Source organism: Lycium barbarum, chromosome 11 (genome assembly GCF_019175385.1).
Source record: "Lycium barbarum isolate Lr01 chromosome 11, ASM1917538v2, whole genome shotgun sequence".
NCBI classification, from domain to species: Eukaryota; Viridiplantae; Streptophyta; class Magnoliopsida; order Solanales; family Solanaceae; genus Lycium; species Lycium barbarum.
This window is the reverse complement of record NC_083347.1, coordinates 104,883,423-104,899,864: the sequence shown is the minus strand read 5'-3', so window position 1 is coordinate 104,899,864 and position 16,442 is coordinate 104,883,423. Positions and strand designations below refer to the sequence as shown.

The 16,442-nt window shown below is 33.1% G+C and overlaps 1 protein-coding gene across 2 annotated transcripts; it reads right to left on the bottom strand.

Annotated features, from left to right (window-relative positions):
• Positions 1-7,924: 7,924 nt before the first annotated feature.
• On the bottom strand, positions 7,925-13,276 carry LOC132616606 (floral homeotic protein APETALA 2-like). Of its 2 annotated transcripts, XM_060331143.1 has the most exons (10): positions 12,242-13,261; positions 11,814-11,839; positions 11,682-11,712; positions 11,435-11,522; positions 10,608-10,753; positions 10,436-10,480; positions 10,087-10,178; positions 9,790-9,950; positions 9,038-9,241; positions 7,925-8,581 (listed from the first exon to the last, which is right to left on the bottom strand). In XM_060331143.1, exons 1-10 carry the CDS (start codon positions 12,784-12,786, stop codon positions 8,384-8,386), a joined length of 1,536 nt encoding a protein of 511 aa, XP_060187126.1. In that variant the 5' UTR covers positions 12,787-13,261; the 3' UTR covers positions 7,925-8,383. The 2 variants fall into 2 exon arrangements, with proteins under 2 accessions (XP_060187126.1, XP_060187127.1); XM_060331144.1 differs by lacking the exon at positions 9,038-9,241 and having other exon boundaries at positions 12,242-13,276.
• Positions 13,277-16,442: the final 3,166 nt, after the last annotated feature.

Sequence of the window (16,442 nt, the reverse complement as noted above, 5' to 3'; positions counted from 1 at the left end):
TTTTACTAAGGCGACTTTTGCAGTTGAGACTTAAGCTCCTCCGCGATTGATGAAGTCAACAACTGCTCACCTTTCTGTTGGCGGGCTTTTGTACGTACAATCGTACTAATAATACATATTATGCTATAAAAACGGTTGAGGAATTCCTTCTCCAACTGCTCCCATCTATCGATGGAATCAGAGACCCAGCTCAACCTGAGGTTCTGAGCGTGCCAGCGGGACTAGATCCCAAGAAGAAGCACGTTATAGTCAAGGGCGCAAGGGCGAGGGGAAGAGAAGATGATCATGACATGGAACGCCCAGTTATTAAGAGAAAAAAGGGCGATGGAGACGATGGTGAGGGCAGTGGGGATGGTATGAGCCTTAGGCCTAAGGATAGACTCCGGCATACTACATGTGGGACCCACTATTATATACAATAATCTTGTACAGTTTAAGTAAATATTGTATATTTAAAGCGTTCCTATTTAAATTTATAAATATTATGTTAGTCTTTATTATTATTTATAGAGTGTCACGTCCTAAATTGATAATAAATAAAAACGTGACACATTCAAAATAAAGTTAAGCATTAATTTAAAAATAAAATGAAACCCTAAAACATAAATAACATAAAGCTAAGGACTACAAGTCTTCAGACAAAAATGGACTTCGAGCACTTTTCATTTACTAAAACGACAATCCGAATTTTTGCGTATCCTTGATGTATTGAGCCTACCTTATTAATCGCATAAAAATAAGTAGGGTTCTATATAAAATATTGAAGTTTCGAAGTCTCAAAGCATGATTAATATACGGCTAAAGTACGTAAAAAGTGTGAAAATGTAATTAGAAGCTGTTTTAGGAAAATAGGGACTCCTATAGCGCAGTATTTTACTGCGCTAAAGGAGAGAGAGGAAGATCCTTATAGTTTAGTTATGAGTCATTTATGGGCCACACTTTTATTTAGTAAGATCAAGGTACAGGTATGAGAGTGTCTGACAAGTAGGACTCAGGCACTCGTCATGTCTCATCGACTAAGGTCGTGATAAAAGTGGTATCGCTAAAGCACTTAACGGTGTCGTTACAGTTAAGTGCTTTAGCGCAGTAAATACTGCGCTAAAGGTACTTTTGTACCATATTTTTTATTTTGGGTATTTTGGTTCACTTGGGTTTTTATTGGTTCATTTTGGTTCCGGACTCCTGAAACAGCGACTCCCCCCGCCCCACCCCCCAAAAAAGTGATCCTCTCTCTCGCCTCTTCCTCCCCCTCTTTCTCACGTGAAATGGATTGACTTTGAGCCCGTTTGGATTGGTTTATAAGTTGCTAAAAACAGCTTATAAGCTGTTTTCAGTTTTTTTGAGTGTTTGGCTCGCCAGCTTATAACTCATTTTGTGCTTAAAATAAGTCCAAAAAAATAATTGGGTCCGTTTAGCTTAGCTTATTTAAAGCATCTTATAAGCTGAAAATAGCTTACACTACTAAAAAACTAGCAAAATTCGACGGACAAAAAATCGACGGACTGCGTCGCTTTGAAAAACCGACGGAAAACCGACTCAGTGCGTCGGTTTTGTGTATTTCTATTTTTTTTATTTTTTTATTTAAAAACCCGACGGACAACGTCGGTTTTTTCCGCAAAATTTTGAAATTATGTTTCCGCCAAATTGTTTTTACAAAAACCGACGTCCGACGTCGGTTTTATTTAAAAAAAATATAATTTTTTAAAAATATATTAAATAATTTATAATTCATTTTGTTTTGTAAAATATTAATAAACGAATTTTTTTTAAAGAAATCGACGGACTACGTCGGTTTTTAATTATTATTTTTTTGGTCAAAGGCTGGTCAACATTTTAAAAAAATCGACGGACCGCGTCGGTTTTTCCGTCGGTTTTTTTTAACAATATGATAGAAACGGGTTTGGCATATCATTTGCTATCTTCCCCCAAAAATAAAACCCACTTCTCTCTAAAATAAAAACCCTAACCTGTCGCCCACCCCTCTCTGCCCACGCCCGCCACCTGCTGCTACCCGCCGCCCACCCGTCGCTACCTACGCAGCCCAATCCCACCTACCCCAGCCCCGTTTTTAACTTGTAATTTGAGGTAGTTTTTCTTTTAAATTAGGGCTTTTAAAATTCTTTCAATTTTAGTTTTATTTGTAGATTTTAGGCCTAATGTTAGTCTATTTAGCTTTGTTAAACATCATTTGTAATGTTATTAATGTTGAATTTGTGAAAAAATGTAAACTTTATTTGACTAGTTTACTTTTCTTTTTTTTCTTTTTTTCTTTTTTTTTGCTTAAGATTGTGATATATTTTATGTTCATTGTCAATGTATTTGTGTTAGCTTAGTTATCATTGTTTGTAATATTATTGATGTTGAATTCGTGCAAAAATGTATACTTTATTTGACTAGTTTTTTTTTTTTTTTTTGGATTGTGCTTTTTGTTAGAATCCATAAGTTAGTCGAATTTTTATTGAGCATTCAAAATTAGAATTGATTGAGATTGTGCTTTTCAAAGTAGAATTGTTAACTTATAGTATTTCTATAACCTCAAAACTAAAGTGTAGACTTTATTTGACTAGATTTACTTTTCAATTTTTGGAATTGGTTGGGATTGTGCTTTTCAAAGTTATATCAAAGTTAGAATCCATAAGTTATTAAAGTTAGAATTGTTATTGAGAATTCAAAGTTAGAATTGGTTAAGATTGTGCTTTTCAAGGTTAGAATGTTAAGTTATAATATTTCTATAACCTCAAAACTAAAATGTAGACTTTATTTGGCTAGATTTACTTTTCAATTTTTAGAATTGGTTGGGATTGTGCTTTTCAAAGTTATATTGAAGTTATAATCCATAAGTTGTTAAAGTTAGAATCCATAAGTTATTAAAGTTAGAATTGTTATTGAGAATTGAAAGTTAGAATTGGTTGGTGTTGTGCTTTCTTAAATTATTGTTAAATTTGTGAAAAAATGTAAACTTTATTTGACTAGTTTACTTTTCATATATATGTATATATATGCTTGAGATTGTGTTAATTTTTATGTTCATTGTCAATGTATTTGTGTTAGCTTAGTTAGAATTGGTTGGCATTGTGCTTTTCCAAGTTATATTAAAGTTAGAATCCATAAATTATTAAAGTTAGAATTGTTATTGAGAATTCAAAGTTAGAATTAGCTGTGATTGTGTTTTTCAAAGTTAGAATGTTAAGTTATAATATTGCTATAACCTCAAAACTAAAATGTAGACTTTATTTGGCTAGATTTACTTTTCAATTTTTAGAATTGGTTGGGATTGTGCTTTTCAAAGTTATATTGAAGTTATAATCCATAAGTTGTTAAAGTTAGAATCCATAAGTTATTAAAGTTAGAATTGTTATTGAGAATTGAAAGTTAGAATTGGTTGGGATTGTGATTTTAAAAGTTATATTAAAGTTAGAATCCATAAGTTATTAAAGTTAGATTTGTTATTGAGAATTCAAAGTTAGAATTGGTTGGGATTGTGCTTTAAAAGTTATATTAAAGTTAGAATCCATAAGTTATTAAAGTTAGAATTGTTATTGAGATTTTAAAGTCAGAATTGGTTGGGATTGTGTTTTCTTAAGTTACATTTTAAGTTAGAATTCTTAAGTTAAAATATATTTCTATAACCTCAATAATTTGTGGGTATATATTTGTAGATGGATCGTATGTGAATGTATAATATAAATAATAGTAATCGTGTAGGTGTACACGATGAATTTGTTGACAAGTTTACACACATGCAATGTCACTTTACCCTTTTCAAAATGAAGGGGTAATTAGGTGTGCTTGTTCTCGTTGCCGGTGTAAGAAGTATTTGAAACCGGAAGCGGTTAGGGTTCATTTATATAGTCGTGGGGCTTATGTTTTAGTTTGGATTTCATAATGGACTTATGTTTTATGCTTTATGGAACTAGTTAATGGTACTTTTGGTTGGACATTTAAATATTTTTGAACTTTGAAGGTCTATTTAGATCGTATTTAATGTGTTTAGATAGTGTTTGATTGTTACTTAGGGTGATTTTATGTGTTGTAACTCTTTTAGAATTGATTTGGAGCATTTTAATGCTAGTTTTGAGAGGCTTTTGATACTGATTTCTGTGCAGGTGTGGCTGCAGAAAATGCATGAATTGCATGCAGGAAATTTTCCAAAAAACCGACGGAAAACCGACTCAGTCCGTCAATTTTCTGAAAATTAATTCTTAAATTTTATGAAAAAATCGACGCACTGTGTCGGTTTTTTATTTAAAATAAAAAACCGACGCATTTGCGTCGGTTTTTCATAAAATATATATTGTTTTAATACAAGATCAAAAATCAGAAATTAAAAAAACCGACTCAGTCCGTCGGTTTTTTTATTTTTTAAAATTATTGGATAAAACCTGACGGACCACGTAACCGACGTGGTCCGTCAGTTTCAAAAAAGCGAGGCTATGTAAACCGACGGACCGTAAAGAGTCGGTTTCCCGTCGGTTTCATTAAAAAAACCGACGCAGTCCGTCGATTTTTCCCTTTTTTTTAGTAGTGTTATAAGTTACTTTTTTTAAACTCTTCCAAACAGACTCTTTATTTGCTCGCTATACTTATGTTACATAACTTGTGTTGGTGACTGGTGGAGTGGTTAGGGGTTATAATGAAAGTGAAAAAAAGAACTGCTGTAGTAAAAATAAAAGAAACTGTTCCACATGAACAAAAGAATAAATAAAAGTAGAAGATTTCCTTCTACACCTTTGCAGACTTATGCAGTGCTTCGTGGATCCTATGTAAAGGAAAGAATCTAACACCAGTCTCAAGTCCAGTCCTCTGTTTCCTAAACCAACCTTGCAAGAGATTGGCTCCTTTATTTTTTCTCCTTCAAACTGTTTCGTTTTTCTTTTTCTAATTTTGGCATTCAAAATATCTCTGTAAAATTAAAGTAGGTAAGGAGTTGTTTGGTTATGAGAATTATTCAGGTTTTTTCGAAAAATATTTTCATTTTATTTGAGATCAGTATTGGGTCATGAAAATTCTAAATACAACTTAAAGTTGCAGTTGAAATTTGAAAAACACCTCAAAACCTGTTTTCACTTTTTTCCATCTCACTTTTTATTTTTCCCCCTAAATTTTGGTTATCATAAAAACGACCCCATTTCAATTTAATCATGACATTTGAATTAGTGAGCAATTTTGTTGTACTTCAAAAAAAAAAAAGTGGAATCCAATTTATGACATTATTTGACTATTTATTCTAAGATATTACTCCTTTAGAGCAGATTTTGTTGTATGTCTTAGTTAAATTAATCAAGTTGAGTGGTTTTGCTAGTTTTGTTTTTATAAATTAAGGGTATAAATTGTATTTCATGTTTTTAAGAAAATACATTCAAACAACCAAATATTCTTTGTAAAAAGTATAACCAAACACAACTTCATCTTGAACTCGAATCTCAAAAGTTCCAACTAAAGTAAAATATTTGATTTTTGTGGCCAAACGCCTACTTAAAATTCGAAACAAGTCGGAGGGGGTTTTTATTGTCTTTTCCGTTAGTATATCATAGAACGTTCATGAAAGAAAGGTTTAACCCAACATTATAAATTATTGTCGTGGGATTACATTTAAGCCATGAAAATAATCTCTTACTCAATAAGAAAAAATAAGATTTGCATAAATAGACCTGATTGATCTTTTAGAGATCTTGTGCGCTAAATTGTTTTTTAATACGTAGAACGCTGAGGAAGTATCTTTTATTCTGAGAAGTACGAGAGAAGTAAAATGGTTTGGACCACAATAATTTTGAGGATGAGGACCATATTGTAAATCATTACGAATAAAATAAATCAACCTAATCACCAAATCAACATAGAAGCAACTAGAATTAGTGCCTACCTAACAATATTCATTAATCAAGTAATATTTTCAAATATACATTTGTTTTATTTTTCAATATATAAAGGAATAAAGGTATGATTCTTTTTAACTCTACTCTGTCCACCACCACTCTCCTATAACCTGAATTTAAAAACACAGCGAATAATATCGAAACCTTTTCGTATCTATTTTATAATATATATTATATAATCATTAAATGACAACACACTGTTTAACCAATACATAATCGTAGGACTATAATAACGGAAATAAACAAAAAAGGAGAGGGCTATAATATTTGGCTATATATATTAAAATCGATGATGACGCCCTAGATGATGAAAATGCACCTCAATATTTAAATCATCCATCAACCAGTTAGATTATCAAATTGTAAGTTAGAAAATCAATGTTCCACATCTGGATCTATTATTTTAATCATAATGCTAATTAGGGCTTAAGCGCAAGCATCAAGATATTTTTTTCTCTTACCTAGTACTATATTCTCAGTGGGAAATACTATTAGAGGAAAGATGTAGTACAAGTAATTAAATACTCTATTAGATGGTACACATAGTTTCATTTTAATTATATGTCCTTTAGGGTTTAGGTTAAGTCCCTCTCAACTCTCACGATAATAGCCATGTCTGACTGCTTTTAGTCATGAGAACTAATCAAAGAACACCGACGACTGTGACATTTCATTGTACAGAATTTAATTAAAAAATAAAATTTTATAACATATACCAAATGTAACATTAGATTTATGCTTAAGTATTTCAGGAGCCTAATAGCTGCTCTCTCTGTTCCATTTTACGTGAAAGAGTTATTGTTTGGATAGTCAAACTGTTTTTCTTTGATTATAGTTTTAATTAAAAAATAAAATTTTATAACATATACCAAATGTAACATTAGATTTATGCTTAAGTATTTCAGGAGCCTAATAGCTGCTCTCTATGTTCCATTTTACGTGAAAGAGTTATTGTTTGGATAGTCAAACCGTTTTTCTTTGATTATAGTTTTCTCATTTAATATATATATATATATATATTGAATCATTAGCTATGTTGACTTGTAGTATTTTTCGTGTAATTTTTAATATGTAAAAATTTATTTTAAAATTTTTGAATTGATGAATCTATACCCAAATTTATAGTCAAAATTAAGTATTGTTTCGACCCTCGTGCTCCAAATCCCTTCCCATAAATGGGAACAAAGGTGAGTATAAAAGTATGTTAATAAGGATAAAATGATAAATTAAATTATAAATTTTCAAATAAAAAGTTTTATTACTTTTGAGACAGGCCAGAAAAAAAGATACACAAAATATGTGTACAATGTTTTTTTTCCCGGTTACTCAACTAGCTTTTTTTCATCAATGTTGTACTTGGTATATTTTAAACGTTTTACTCATAAATCACCTGCAAGTCATTACTCATTAGAAAGGTTCTTAGAAGTGTTGGGAATTTAGGAGCGAGTTAACCCTTCCACATTTTAAGTGAGGTATCTTCTGGACTAACAAAATAGTAATTCTTCTGTAATGCTACTTGTCGACTTGCAAAACAAATAATTAAGTATTTAAAATGTGCACTTAATAGTTACACAATTCATCATTGTATCAAAGCGGACAAGAAGTCTTGAATTGACCTTACCGCCACCTGTTATTAAGAAAAAACCATTCACGAGTTTGACATATAAGAAAGAATCGAGCTCACATGTGAAGACGCATGTTGAATATATATCAAATAAAATAAAAAATGTGTTCTATAATAACTTAAATTTTAGATAAGATGGCTGCTCACACACTTAAAACACATTGCACTCCTTATTTTGGTTTTAAGCTCCTATGTGGAGGACTTTTTTTTTTTCCTTCTTTTTCTTCATTGTAGGCTAATTAATATGACAGCTTTTATTTGTTTGTGTTTTTGAAGCTTCACTTTCCGCCATTATTCGATTAGATAACAAGCTTCTAAGAAAATATGGTTTTTTTTAACAAGTCAAATGAACAAAGACAAATATAAGCAAACAATAAACAAAAGAAACTTCAGGAAAGTTAACAAATTACAAGACAGGGCGACAAAACTAAATTTAGAGGTGCAAGATTGAACCCAAAGGAGTCTCAGTTACGTCGTACCAATAATAAGACTTTATACAACAACAAAAAAAAATACAAAAAAAGGTTAGACTTTACTTTTCCAAAGAGTTGGAATTTCCCAAAACCTTCTTCCACCCAACCCCCACACCCCCCCCCCCCCTTTTTGTTTTTTTCTTTCTTGGCTCCAATCAAACACCCTGGTTAACATATGCTACCAATCTGTTTGTTTATCTTTCTAGAGTATTAAGAATCTCAACATTACTCTTTACAAAGAATAGAAAACAACATGGAGAAAATCACTTCTTAAAAAAAAAAAATTAACGACGGACAAATTCCGTAGCTAATCTTATTTAGCAAAGAATTATCATAAATTTCTGTTGGCTGCGAGCAAGTTTAGCGGGTAGCTAATTCCATTTTTTTTTTTTTTTTTGGGTGGTGAATGGTCAAGAAGGTCTATTGAAAGTTTGATGATAGCCAGTATTTTGAGACCAATTTTGAGGTCTTATTATCTGCTGGGGGAATCCTGATGATGCTGCAGCAGTTGCAAATATTTGATGATGAGGAGGATAATTGGGGTACCATTCTTGAGAATTACTCGTTGCCCCAATTTGGCCCACATTGCTGCTACTTGGAGTCTGTATCTGCATTGATACATAATATAATAAAGTAATTAAAAATGTGTTTTCTCTAACAAATTAAATTTTTAGAATAAAGTGGTCACAAAGTTTCCAAATTAAAATATCACCTACTCTCTAGGTGATTTGATTGATCACACGGTACAACAATTTATATCACTCCCTCCGGTCATTTTTAAATGTTAGCTTAAGGTTTTGACATATCATAAAGACAATCATTTAATGACATTAATCATAAAGGTTAAATAACCTTTTTATGTCTCCTCAAAATGAGTAGAAACTGTTGAAAGATCTAATAACAATATGGAGTAGATCATTGATTGAAGTAAGCGTAGATTTTGGAAAAAAGAAAACAATTAAGTAAATTTTTAGTTTCCTAAAGCAATGTTCTAATTTTTTATTGGTTAAAACAACATTTAAAGATGACCAAAGAGAGTATTGTGCAATAATTTGGGAACTCACTTGATATGAGTTGAACTGCCCCGGATACACTTGAACCATATGATTTTCACCATGTCTAATAAATTGGCCAAACCTTTGCATTTCATTAATATTTGGATGCAATGTGCTTGGAGAATTTAGGTGCGTTTGGCTCAACAGCTGCAATGTTTCAGTTTCATTATACCTATCTCTTCTTTGGGCATCAAAACTGATTGAGCTTGGTAGCTAAAGGAAAATTAAAACATGTATAACAAAATGTCAGTAAATTAAAGATATTCAAGCACTACTGCAAAAAAAGGTCATAGACTATATATACCCGATTTCAATATATACGACAATTTAAAGGAAAACCGTAAAAAAATTATAGAACAGAAACTAAGCTTGAAATGTCGAAAATGAAGTGTCTAAAGTACATTTTAGATAATGCAAAGAAATTAAGCTAAATCAGAGTTTTCGAGTTTGAGTCCTGAATATGGAATTTTTTTGTTAGGGAGTGTTTCTCCCTTAAGTGATCTGTATGCGGCGCGAATCCGGATCAGTCACGCCCCAATGCTGGTACCGAACCAGTTGGGAAACCAAAAAAAAAAAAAAACTAAACCAGAGGTCTCGTATTCGAGCTAGCCCTGAGTATAAAAAAAAAAATTAGGGAGCGTTTTTCCCATAAATAGTCCTTACGCTGCGTGAATCCGAATTACTCGGACTCCAATTGCGAATAACGAACACCGAATGGGAAAGAAAAAAAGATTAAGCTAAACATTATGCTATGTATGTACCTTAGGTCTTGACCCTTGGTGGCCCCAATGGACATCGAATTGCAAAGATGAAGAATTTTGACCCCTATTATTATTGTCCCTCATTTCTCGGCTACCTTCCTTTGAGCTTGAACCTCCTAAGCTTAAGTCAAGATTGTGGTCGGCTGCATTATCACTAGATTCTGGAAAAAGCACATTTATCAATGCCTTGCATCTGCTTTTGTCTTAATTTTTATGTACTGACATTGTAAATACATTGAAGTATCACAACATACTGAGACCAAATGCAAATTAGCAAGCAAAAAAAAGTGCAATTACCAGTTGTGTTAAGTTCATTTTCATAAATGCTACGATCAAAGTTGGTAACTGCTTCCTTCCCATTACACTTGATAGCAGCTTTATCATAAGCCCTATTAAAGAAGAAAAAAAAAATTAAGAGTGTAAGCTTTAGCCCCAACAATAAAAAATTTAAAGCCCTCATTAAAAATGTAGTAGTAGTAATAGTTTTAGTGCAAAAAATGTAAAACATTTAAAATAGTAGTAGAGAAATAAGAATAACTGAGATGCCAAACTCAAATTGTAACTTTGCATATCAATAATTAATGGAGGCTATTTAATAATAATATTTTTAAAATAAAAAAAATAACTAGGCAGTGCAACCACACACCTGGCAGCTTCAACTTCAGTATCAAAGAGACCCAAATAAACGTACCTGTTCCAAAAAATTATAATTCAATAATGAAATAAAGGTCAATAATTCCACTCCTGGAAAATTTAATTTATTCAATCATCTAGGAGAATATAAAAGGAGGATAAGATTTTTTTTTTTCTAACTTTACTTTTTGCCTAAGAACTGTCCCATTCTAGCTTCCCATCTACCACATTTGTGCAAAGTAACTCCTCTATACTTGGAGCTTCCTCGAGGAAAACCAGTACTTTGTCTCCTTAGTACATGCACAAATTCTTCCTTGGTTAGATTGCTCATCTGTGACAACATACCCCAAAAAAAGGTAAACAAATTATGCAGAAAAAAAAGAATGTCAAACAGTTATATACTTGCTTCCAATTTCCATCATGTTGTCCACTAAATTTTGACACCAAAAAATGTGAAGCAAAATACTGTTGATGATAAGGCAAGGTCCAAAGTAAAGTACTCCAACCAGACAGACACACAGTAAAAACACATCCGCATGCTTTCTTTTAGGTGCCGTTTGGCCATAAAAATTATTCACTTTTTTTCAAAAAAAAAATTCAGAATTTTTTTTCACTTTTCACTGTTGGGCGTTTGGCCATAAATATTCCGAATACAACTTGAAATTGTATTCCGGAATACCAAAAACTCAAAAAACTTGTTTTTCAAAAAAAAATCACTTTTTTACAACTACATTTTATCAAAAACTATGGCCAAACACAACTCCAACTCCAAAAAAAGTAAATTTATTTTTGGTATCTATGGTCAAACGCCTACTTAGTGTCTGTCACTCTAATGCAAATTCATGGGTTCAACTGAATTTAATATTTTTGGCACGAAATATAAATGTGTATATATATGTATCAATTTTCTTATAAATGTTTAAATTCTGAATTCATAATTTAAAACGTACAATAAGTTTAAGTCAAATAAGTTGAACTTATCAAATTTAAATCCTAAATTTAATTTGCATACCTGTTTTAAGTCTTCCTCATAATCATCTAAGGTAAAGTTTATGTCTGCCTCAACTCCCCGGAACTTGATTGCTGCCCTATCATATGCACTGTAACACATTCCAAACCTTCAGTCTCCAAAAAAAGTGATTTTTATCTTTTTTGCTTTTGAATATGTTTTGGTGTGACGGAAGTCAAAATAATTTTCGCAAGAAAGTCATTTTATTTTGTATTAAATACAAAGAAAAATGCAAGAATTAAGGGCTCACCGAGCTGCTGCATGTGCTGTATCAAATCCACCTACACAGCAATATCAGATTGATCTTCAAGGACATCAGCAACAATAAAGAATCTTCATAAATTTAAAAACTTCAATTCAGATTAAAAAGAATTAAACGTACCTAGATACACTTGTTTCCCACAATCCCTGAACCAAATTAGAACATGAACTATAATAAGTATGGATAAATTTCTGTGGAAGGAATGAACTAACATAAAGAAAAAGAATTTAAGTTATATATGTTAATTAATCAGTCATAGTTGAATTGATTTTTCAGATGCCCACTTAATTAATATTAGTATTATCTCATAAACTCATTTTCTTTATTGAAGGAAATGAAATAAAGAAAAAAAGTGACTTTATGAGATAATATGTGTTCGTTGACTTACGATTTGAGAAATCAATCCTAGTATTTTTTTTTACTCTATTCTCAAGGTTAACATATCGAACGTGATATGTAGAATTACCTTGTAAATCAACTTAAGTTGATAATATAAAAATTTCATCAGTTCACACAAAATAAACTCTAAGAAAAAAATTGATACTAACCATATGTGTGACTCCCACCGACCAGTCCTCCGGTAAAAAGTAACACCACGATACTGTGAACTCCTAGACCGTGGTCCACGTCGGCTCTTTTTAACTGGCTGTTGCTGAGACACCACCTCAATTGGGTTACCCACTAGCGCACTGTCACGTGGCGACTCTGATTCACAAAACTTAATTCCAGCCCATTGAGCCCTTGGAAAATTCGTGGACCCCGCACCCGCACCGGCACCCGTACCAGTTTCTGACTCATCATCCACCGGAAAAAACTGCCGTGTGACTACCCGCGGTTCGCTCTCCAATGAGAAGTTGTCATCGTTAATTGAAAAACCGAAAATTTTATTACTTCGCTTTTTTTTACCTTTTTCACCGTCTTCTTCCTCGGAATAATTACCATCCTCAACCACCACTGCTGATGAACTTGAATTCGATACCGATCCGATTTGTTTACCTTTCTCATCATCTGGATCAACTTCAATAGGAGAATAACATCCTTCTTCTGATTTATCTTCCATTCTTTGATTCGGAGAATCGTTTAAATTCCACATTTTTTAGTTTCTTCTGTAAGGAAAGGCGATCTGTCGACAGAACCAGAATGAAATGTCTCCGTAATTTTTATACTAGCTAGCTAGCTGTTATTGCTATGGCTAGCTTTTAGTTGCAACCAAACCTATATTTATAATCTCATGTGTTTTGCACGTTTTGTCTAAAAGAGATGTATGAAATGTTGAAAAAACCGAAACTTTTTGTGCTGGAGTATATTGAAAGAATATGAAACCTACGACTTATACAGATGTTGTTAAGTTGTTGGGGAGGTTTTTTCAGAAGAGAGATGATGGATATGTCTACTCTATTTTATACTCCTCAGTATAGAAGAAGTACTGCTACTTAGTATTTTACTAGATCTTGTTTGTGTTATTTCACCTCTTTAGCTGCCCAATACAGCAAATAGACGAGGCTATTTTGGGAAGAATCACCCAAAAGCAGCCTACACCAACGTTAAATACCCCACTCACCCACGCACCCCGAGTTCTACATGCCCATTTCTCCAACCCAGCCTTTTTTTTTTTCCCTCTCTCTAGCTACTTGTCTCAAAATAATTTAGTTGGGCTTATTTTGGTTAGTGGGTCAGGTTTAAACGGGTAGCGGATTAAAATAATTAAAATGGTGATCAGATTTAATTGTAGAGGAGGGAGGGGGAGGGGGGGGGGGGGGGAGGTTTGGTAAACCGATGTAGGAAAATTAAGGTGGTGTTATGAGGATTTAACGGATTAGTGGGGAAATATGGCTAAAAGTCCCACGGTAAGGACATGTGTGTTGAAAAGTATAACGATGAGCAAATGTAACTTTTTTTTTTTAGAACACAGTTGCAAATCTAACCCTTTTCCGTTCATTTTATGACGGTATTTGATACCATACAGATATTAAAAAGAGAAAAAATATTTTTGTAACGTATCAAAAGTAGTTGTTGATGTACTACGTGACTATTACATCTTAAAACTTAAACTATTAAATAAACACATTTTTATTTACGTAATTACTCTCAACAGTTGTCACGACCCGACTAGGGGCCGTGACGAGTACCCGATACTTGTACCGAGCACCCCTTATCTATCGTATTACCTGTACCTCTTAGCAAGCCGTGTAAACCGAGCCATTTTTTTTTTCCTTGAACATAAACTAATAAACTCCGTTATTACCTTGTACAACAATATTAACATGCCAAAACACTATACATATATCTGTACCTGACTGACTGTACGTATCTGTCTACGAGCCTCTAGACATAGTACACTTATACATAGAAAGGGCCGGGGTGCTACCAAGCCCGAATGTATATGCATAAAATAGTACCGCTGGAGTGAGGCTCCGGAACAACTGGAGCGCTGTCAAGTGCGGCTGGTAGAGCTTCTAAGGATCACGTCCACCTGTCTGCTGACCTGCGCGGCATGAAACGCAGCGTCCACAAGAAGGGACGTCAGTACGAATAGTGTACCGAGTATGTAAGGCATGGAAGACAATGCAAGCAATAACATAGAGTGCGATTAATAATATCATGGAGTCACAGGACATATAACGAGGCAAGAAAGTAACCTGTACATAGGAAGGCCCCTTTTTGGGCGGCTATCATGCATGGCTTGTCTTTCCCTTTTAAAAACGTTTCCCCTCCATGAACGTAGAAAATAGAACTTATATTATGTCGTATCTTGTCGTATCGTGTCCTATCGTGCCCTATCGTATCCTATCGTGGCATATCAGGTTGTATCCTATCGTGGCATATCAGGTCGTATCCTATCGTGTCTTATCATGGCATATTATATCGTGTAATGTCATGTCTTACTACAGCATGTCGTATCGTGTTATATCATGTCAATGTCATAGTATAGTGTGTCATAGTGTATCATGCCATAGTGTAACTTGTCATATCATAGCATAGCTTATCATATCATAGCATAGCTTGTCGTAGCGTATCATATCATGGCATAGCGTATCATATCATAGCTTAGCTTTCCGTTAAAAATCATTTCTTGTTCATATATATATAAAAATAGAACATGTCATATTGCCGAGGCGTCGGCAGCCGATCCATTTAGCCATAAATACACATCCCGCGTCCGGGCATCCCGCGTCCGGGACGATATCATGTCATGTAATGCCAACTGATCAGGTGGATATGCGTGTATAACGCTCTGCCCTTATTCCCATCTTCCCCGTATACATATGCATACATCATGTACATATATCAGCGTCTATAGCGCTCTGAATCTTTTATCATATATATATACTGGTATCATGTACGTATATCAGCGACTATAGCGCTCTGGATCTTTTATCATATACATATACGTGTATCATATACATATATCAGCGTCTATAACGCTCTGGATCTTTCATCGTATACATGTACGTATATCATGTACATATTTTATAAACATATATATATCTTATATACATATACATGTCTTATATACTTTTACATATCTTATATACATATACATATTTTATATACATATACATATTTTCATTAGAATGGTATAGTACTTATCGTTTGATAATCGGAACGAGGATCAAAAGTTTCCTTTGGATTCTACTCCCAAAATAAGTCAAACGGAGCAATAGGGAAAATCCGGGAACAATGGGCCCACCTCGGGTCAAATGAGGCGGCGTACCAAATTTACGTACATTATATTTCATGACGTCACTTGTGTGGGTTTTAAGGTAGTCGGGTCCTATTTGTGCAAGTTCTAGATGTTTAGGCAATTTTTCAACATTTCATACAATATTTAATTCAATTCTACTGAATGAAAAAGGGGAAACTTTGGGTGCGGATTTCGGAGAATAGAGTTGTCCCCGAGACTCGTATCCAACTTATTACGTTTAAGACATGCCATAGAAGGAAGGGTGAAGCCTTACATACCTTTTCCGATTCATACAGGTCTCCAAAATCAAGTTTCAAGTTCGCCAAAATCTACAATTTGGTCACAATTACCAAATGTTAATTGTAAGGCTTTAAGATTTCAATCTTAACCAATACTTGTCTACAAAAATTTGGGCAGCATCTCCCCTATAAATACACCATCCCCAAAATTCAACTTAGCCAATTTTTTATCAACAACAATCCGGGAATTCAACCCGGCCAAACTATCAACACAATGACAACAACCATGACTACAAAACACAATATAACACAACTAGTCTTCTTTCCAACATAATGCAATAGCTTTCATTCCAACTTCACATTTCCAAACCAATCTCAATGTTTTTACATTCATTACTAATCAAGATCATTACAATATAATTCGGAAGCATTTCATATCGTTTCTACCAAATATTCACAAGATATACAAAATATACAAACTTTCCACCAAAACCATAATCCATCCAAAACTTCTAATCTTCAATCTACATATTCATAACATATTTCCATCTTCCAATTTCATCAACCATAATCATAATTTGCACCTTAATAATTTCATTTTCATAATTACATAAATCTACCATAAAATCACAAAACTTCTCATAACCACTTAACAACCAATCTTTCATGCCAATATGGACTATTATCCTTCCAAATTCACCAACTAACATAATAATTCACATTTAAAACTCCACTTCTATAATTACATAAAAACTTCATTAAAATCATATAATTTCCTATAACTATTCCCAATAATTTTTCATGCCAACTTGAACCATTTTCTTC

Bases quoted from the DNA above. Each gene is read 5' to 3' on its own strand.
- LOC132616606 (XM_060331143.1), bottom strand. From the start codon at position 12,786: ATGTGGAATTTAAACGATTCTCCGAATCAAAGAATGGAAGATAAATCA. The intron at 11,523-11,681 runs GTGAGCCCTTAA...AATGTGTTACAG, and splicing joins ACAGCACATGCAGCAGCTCG to TGCATATGATAGGGCAGCAA. The intron at 9,242-9,789 runs GTACATACATAG...ATTTTCCTTTAG, and splicing joins ACCAAGGGTCAAGACCTAAG to CTACCAAGCTCAATCAGTTT.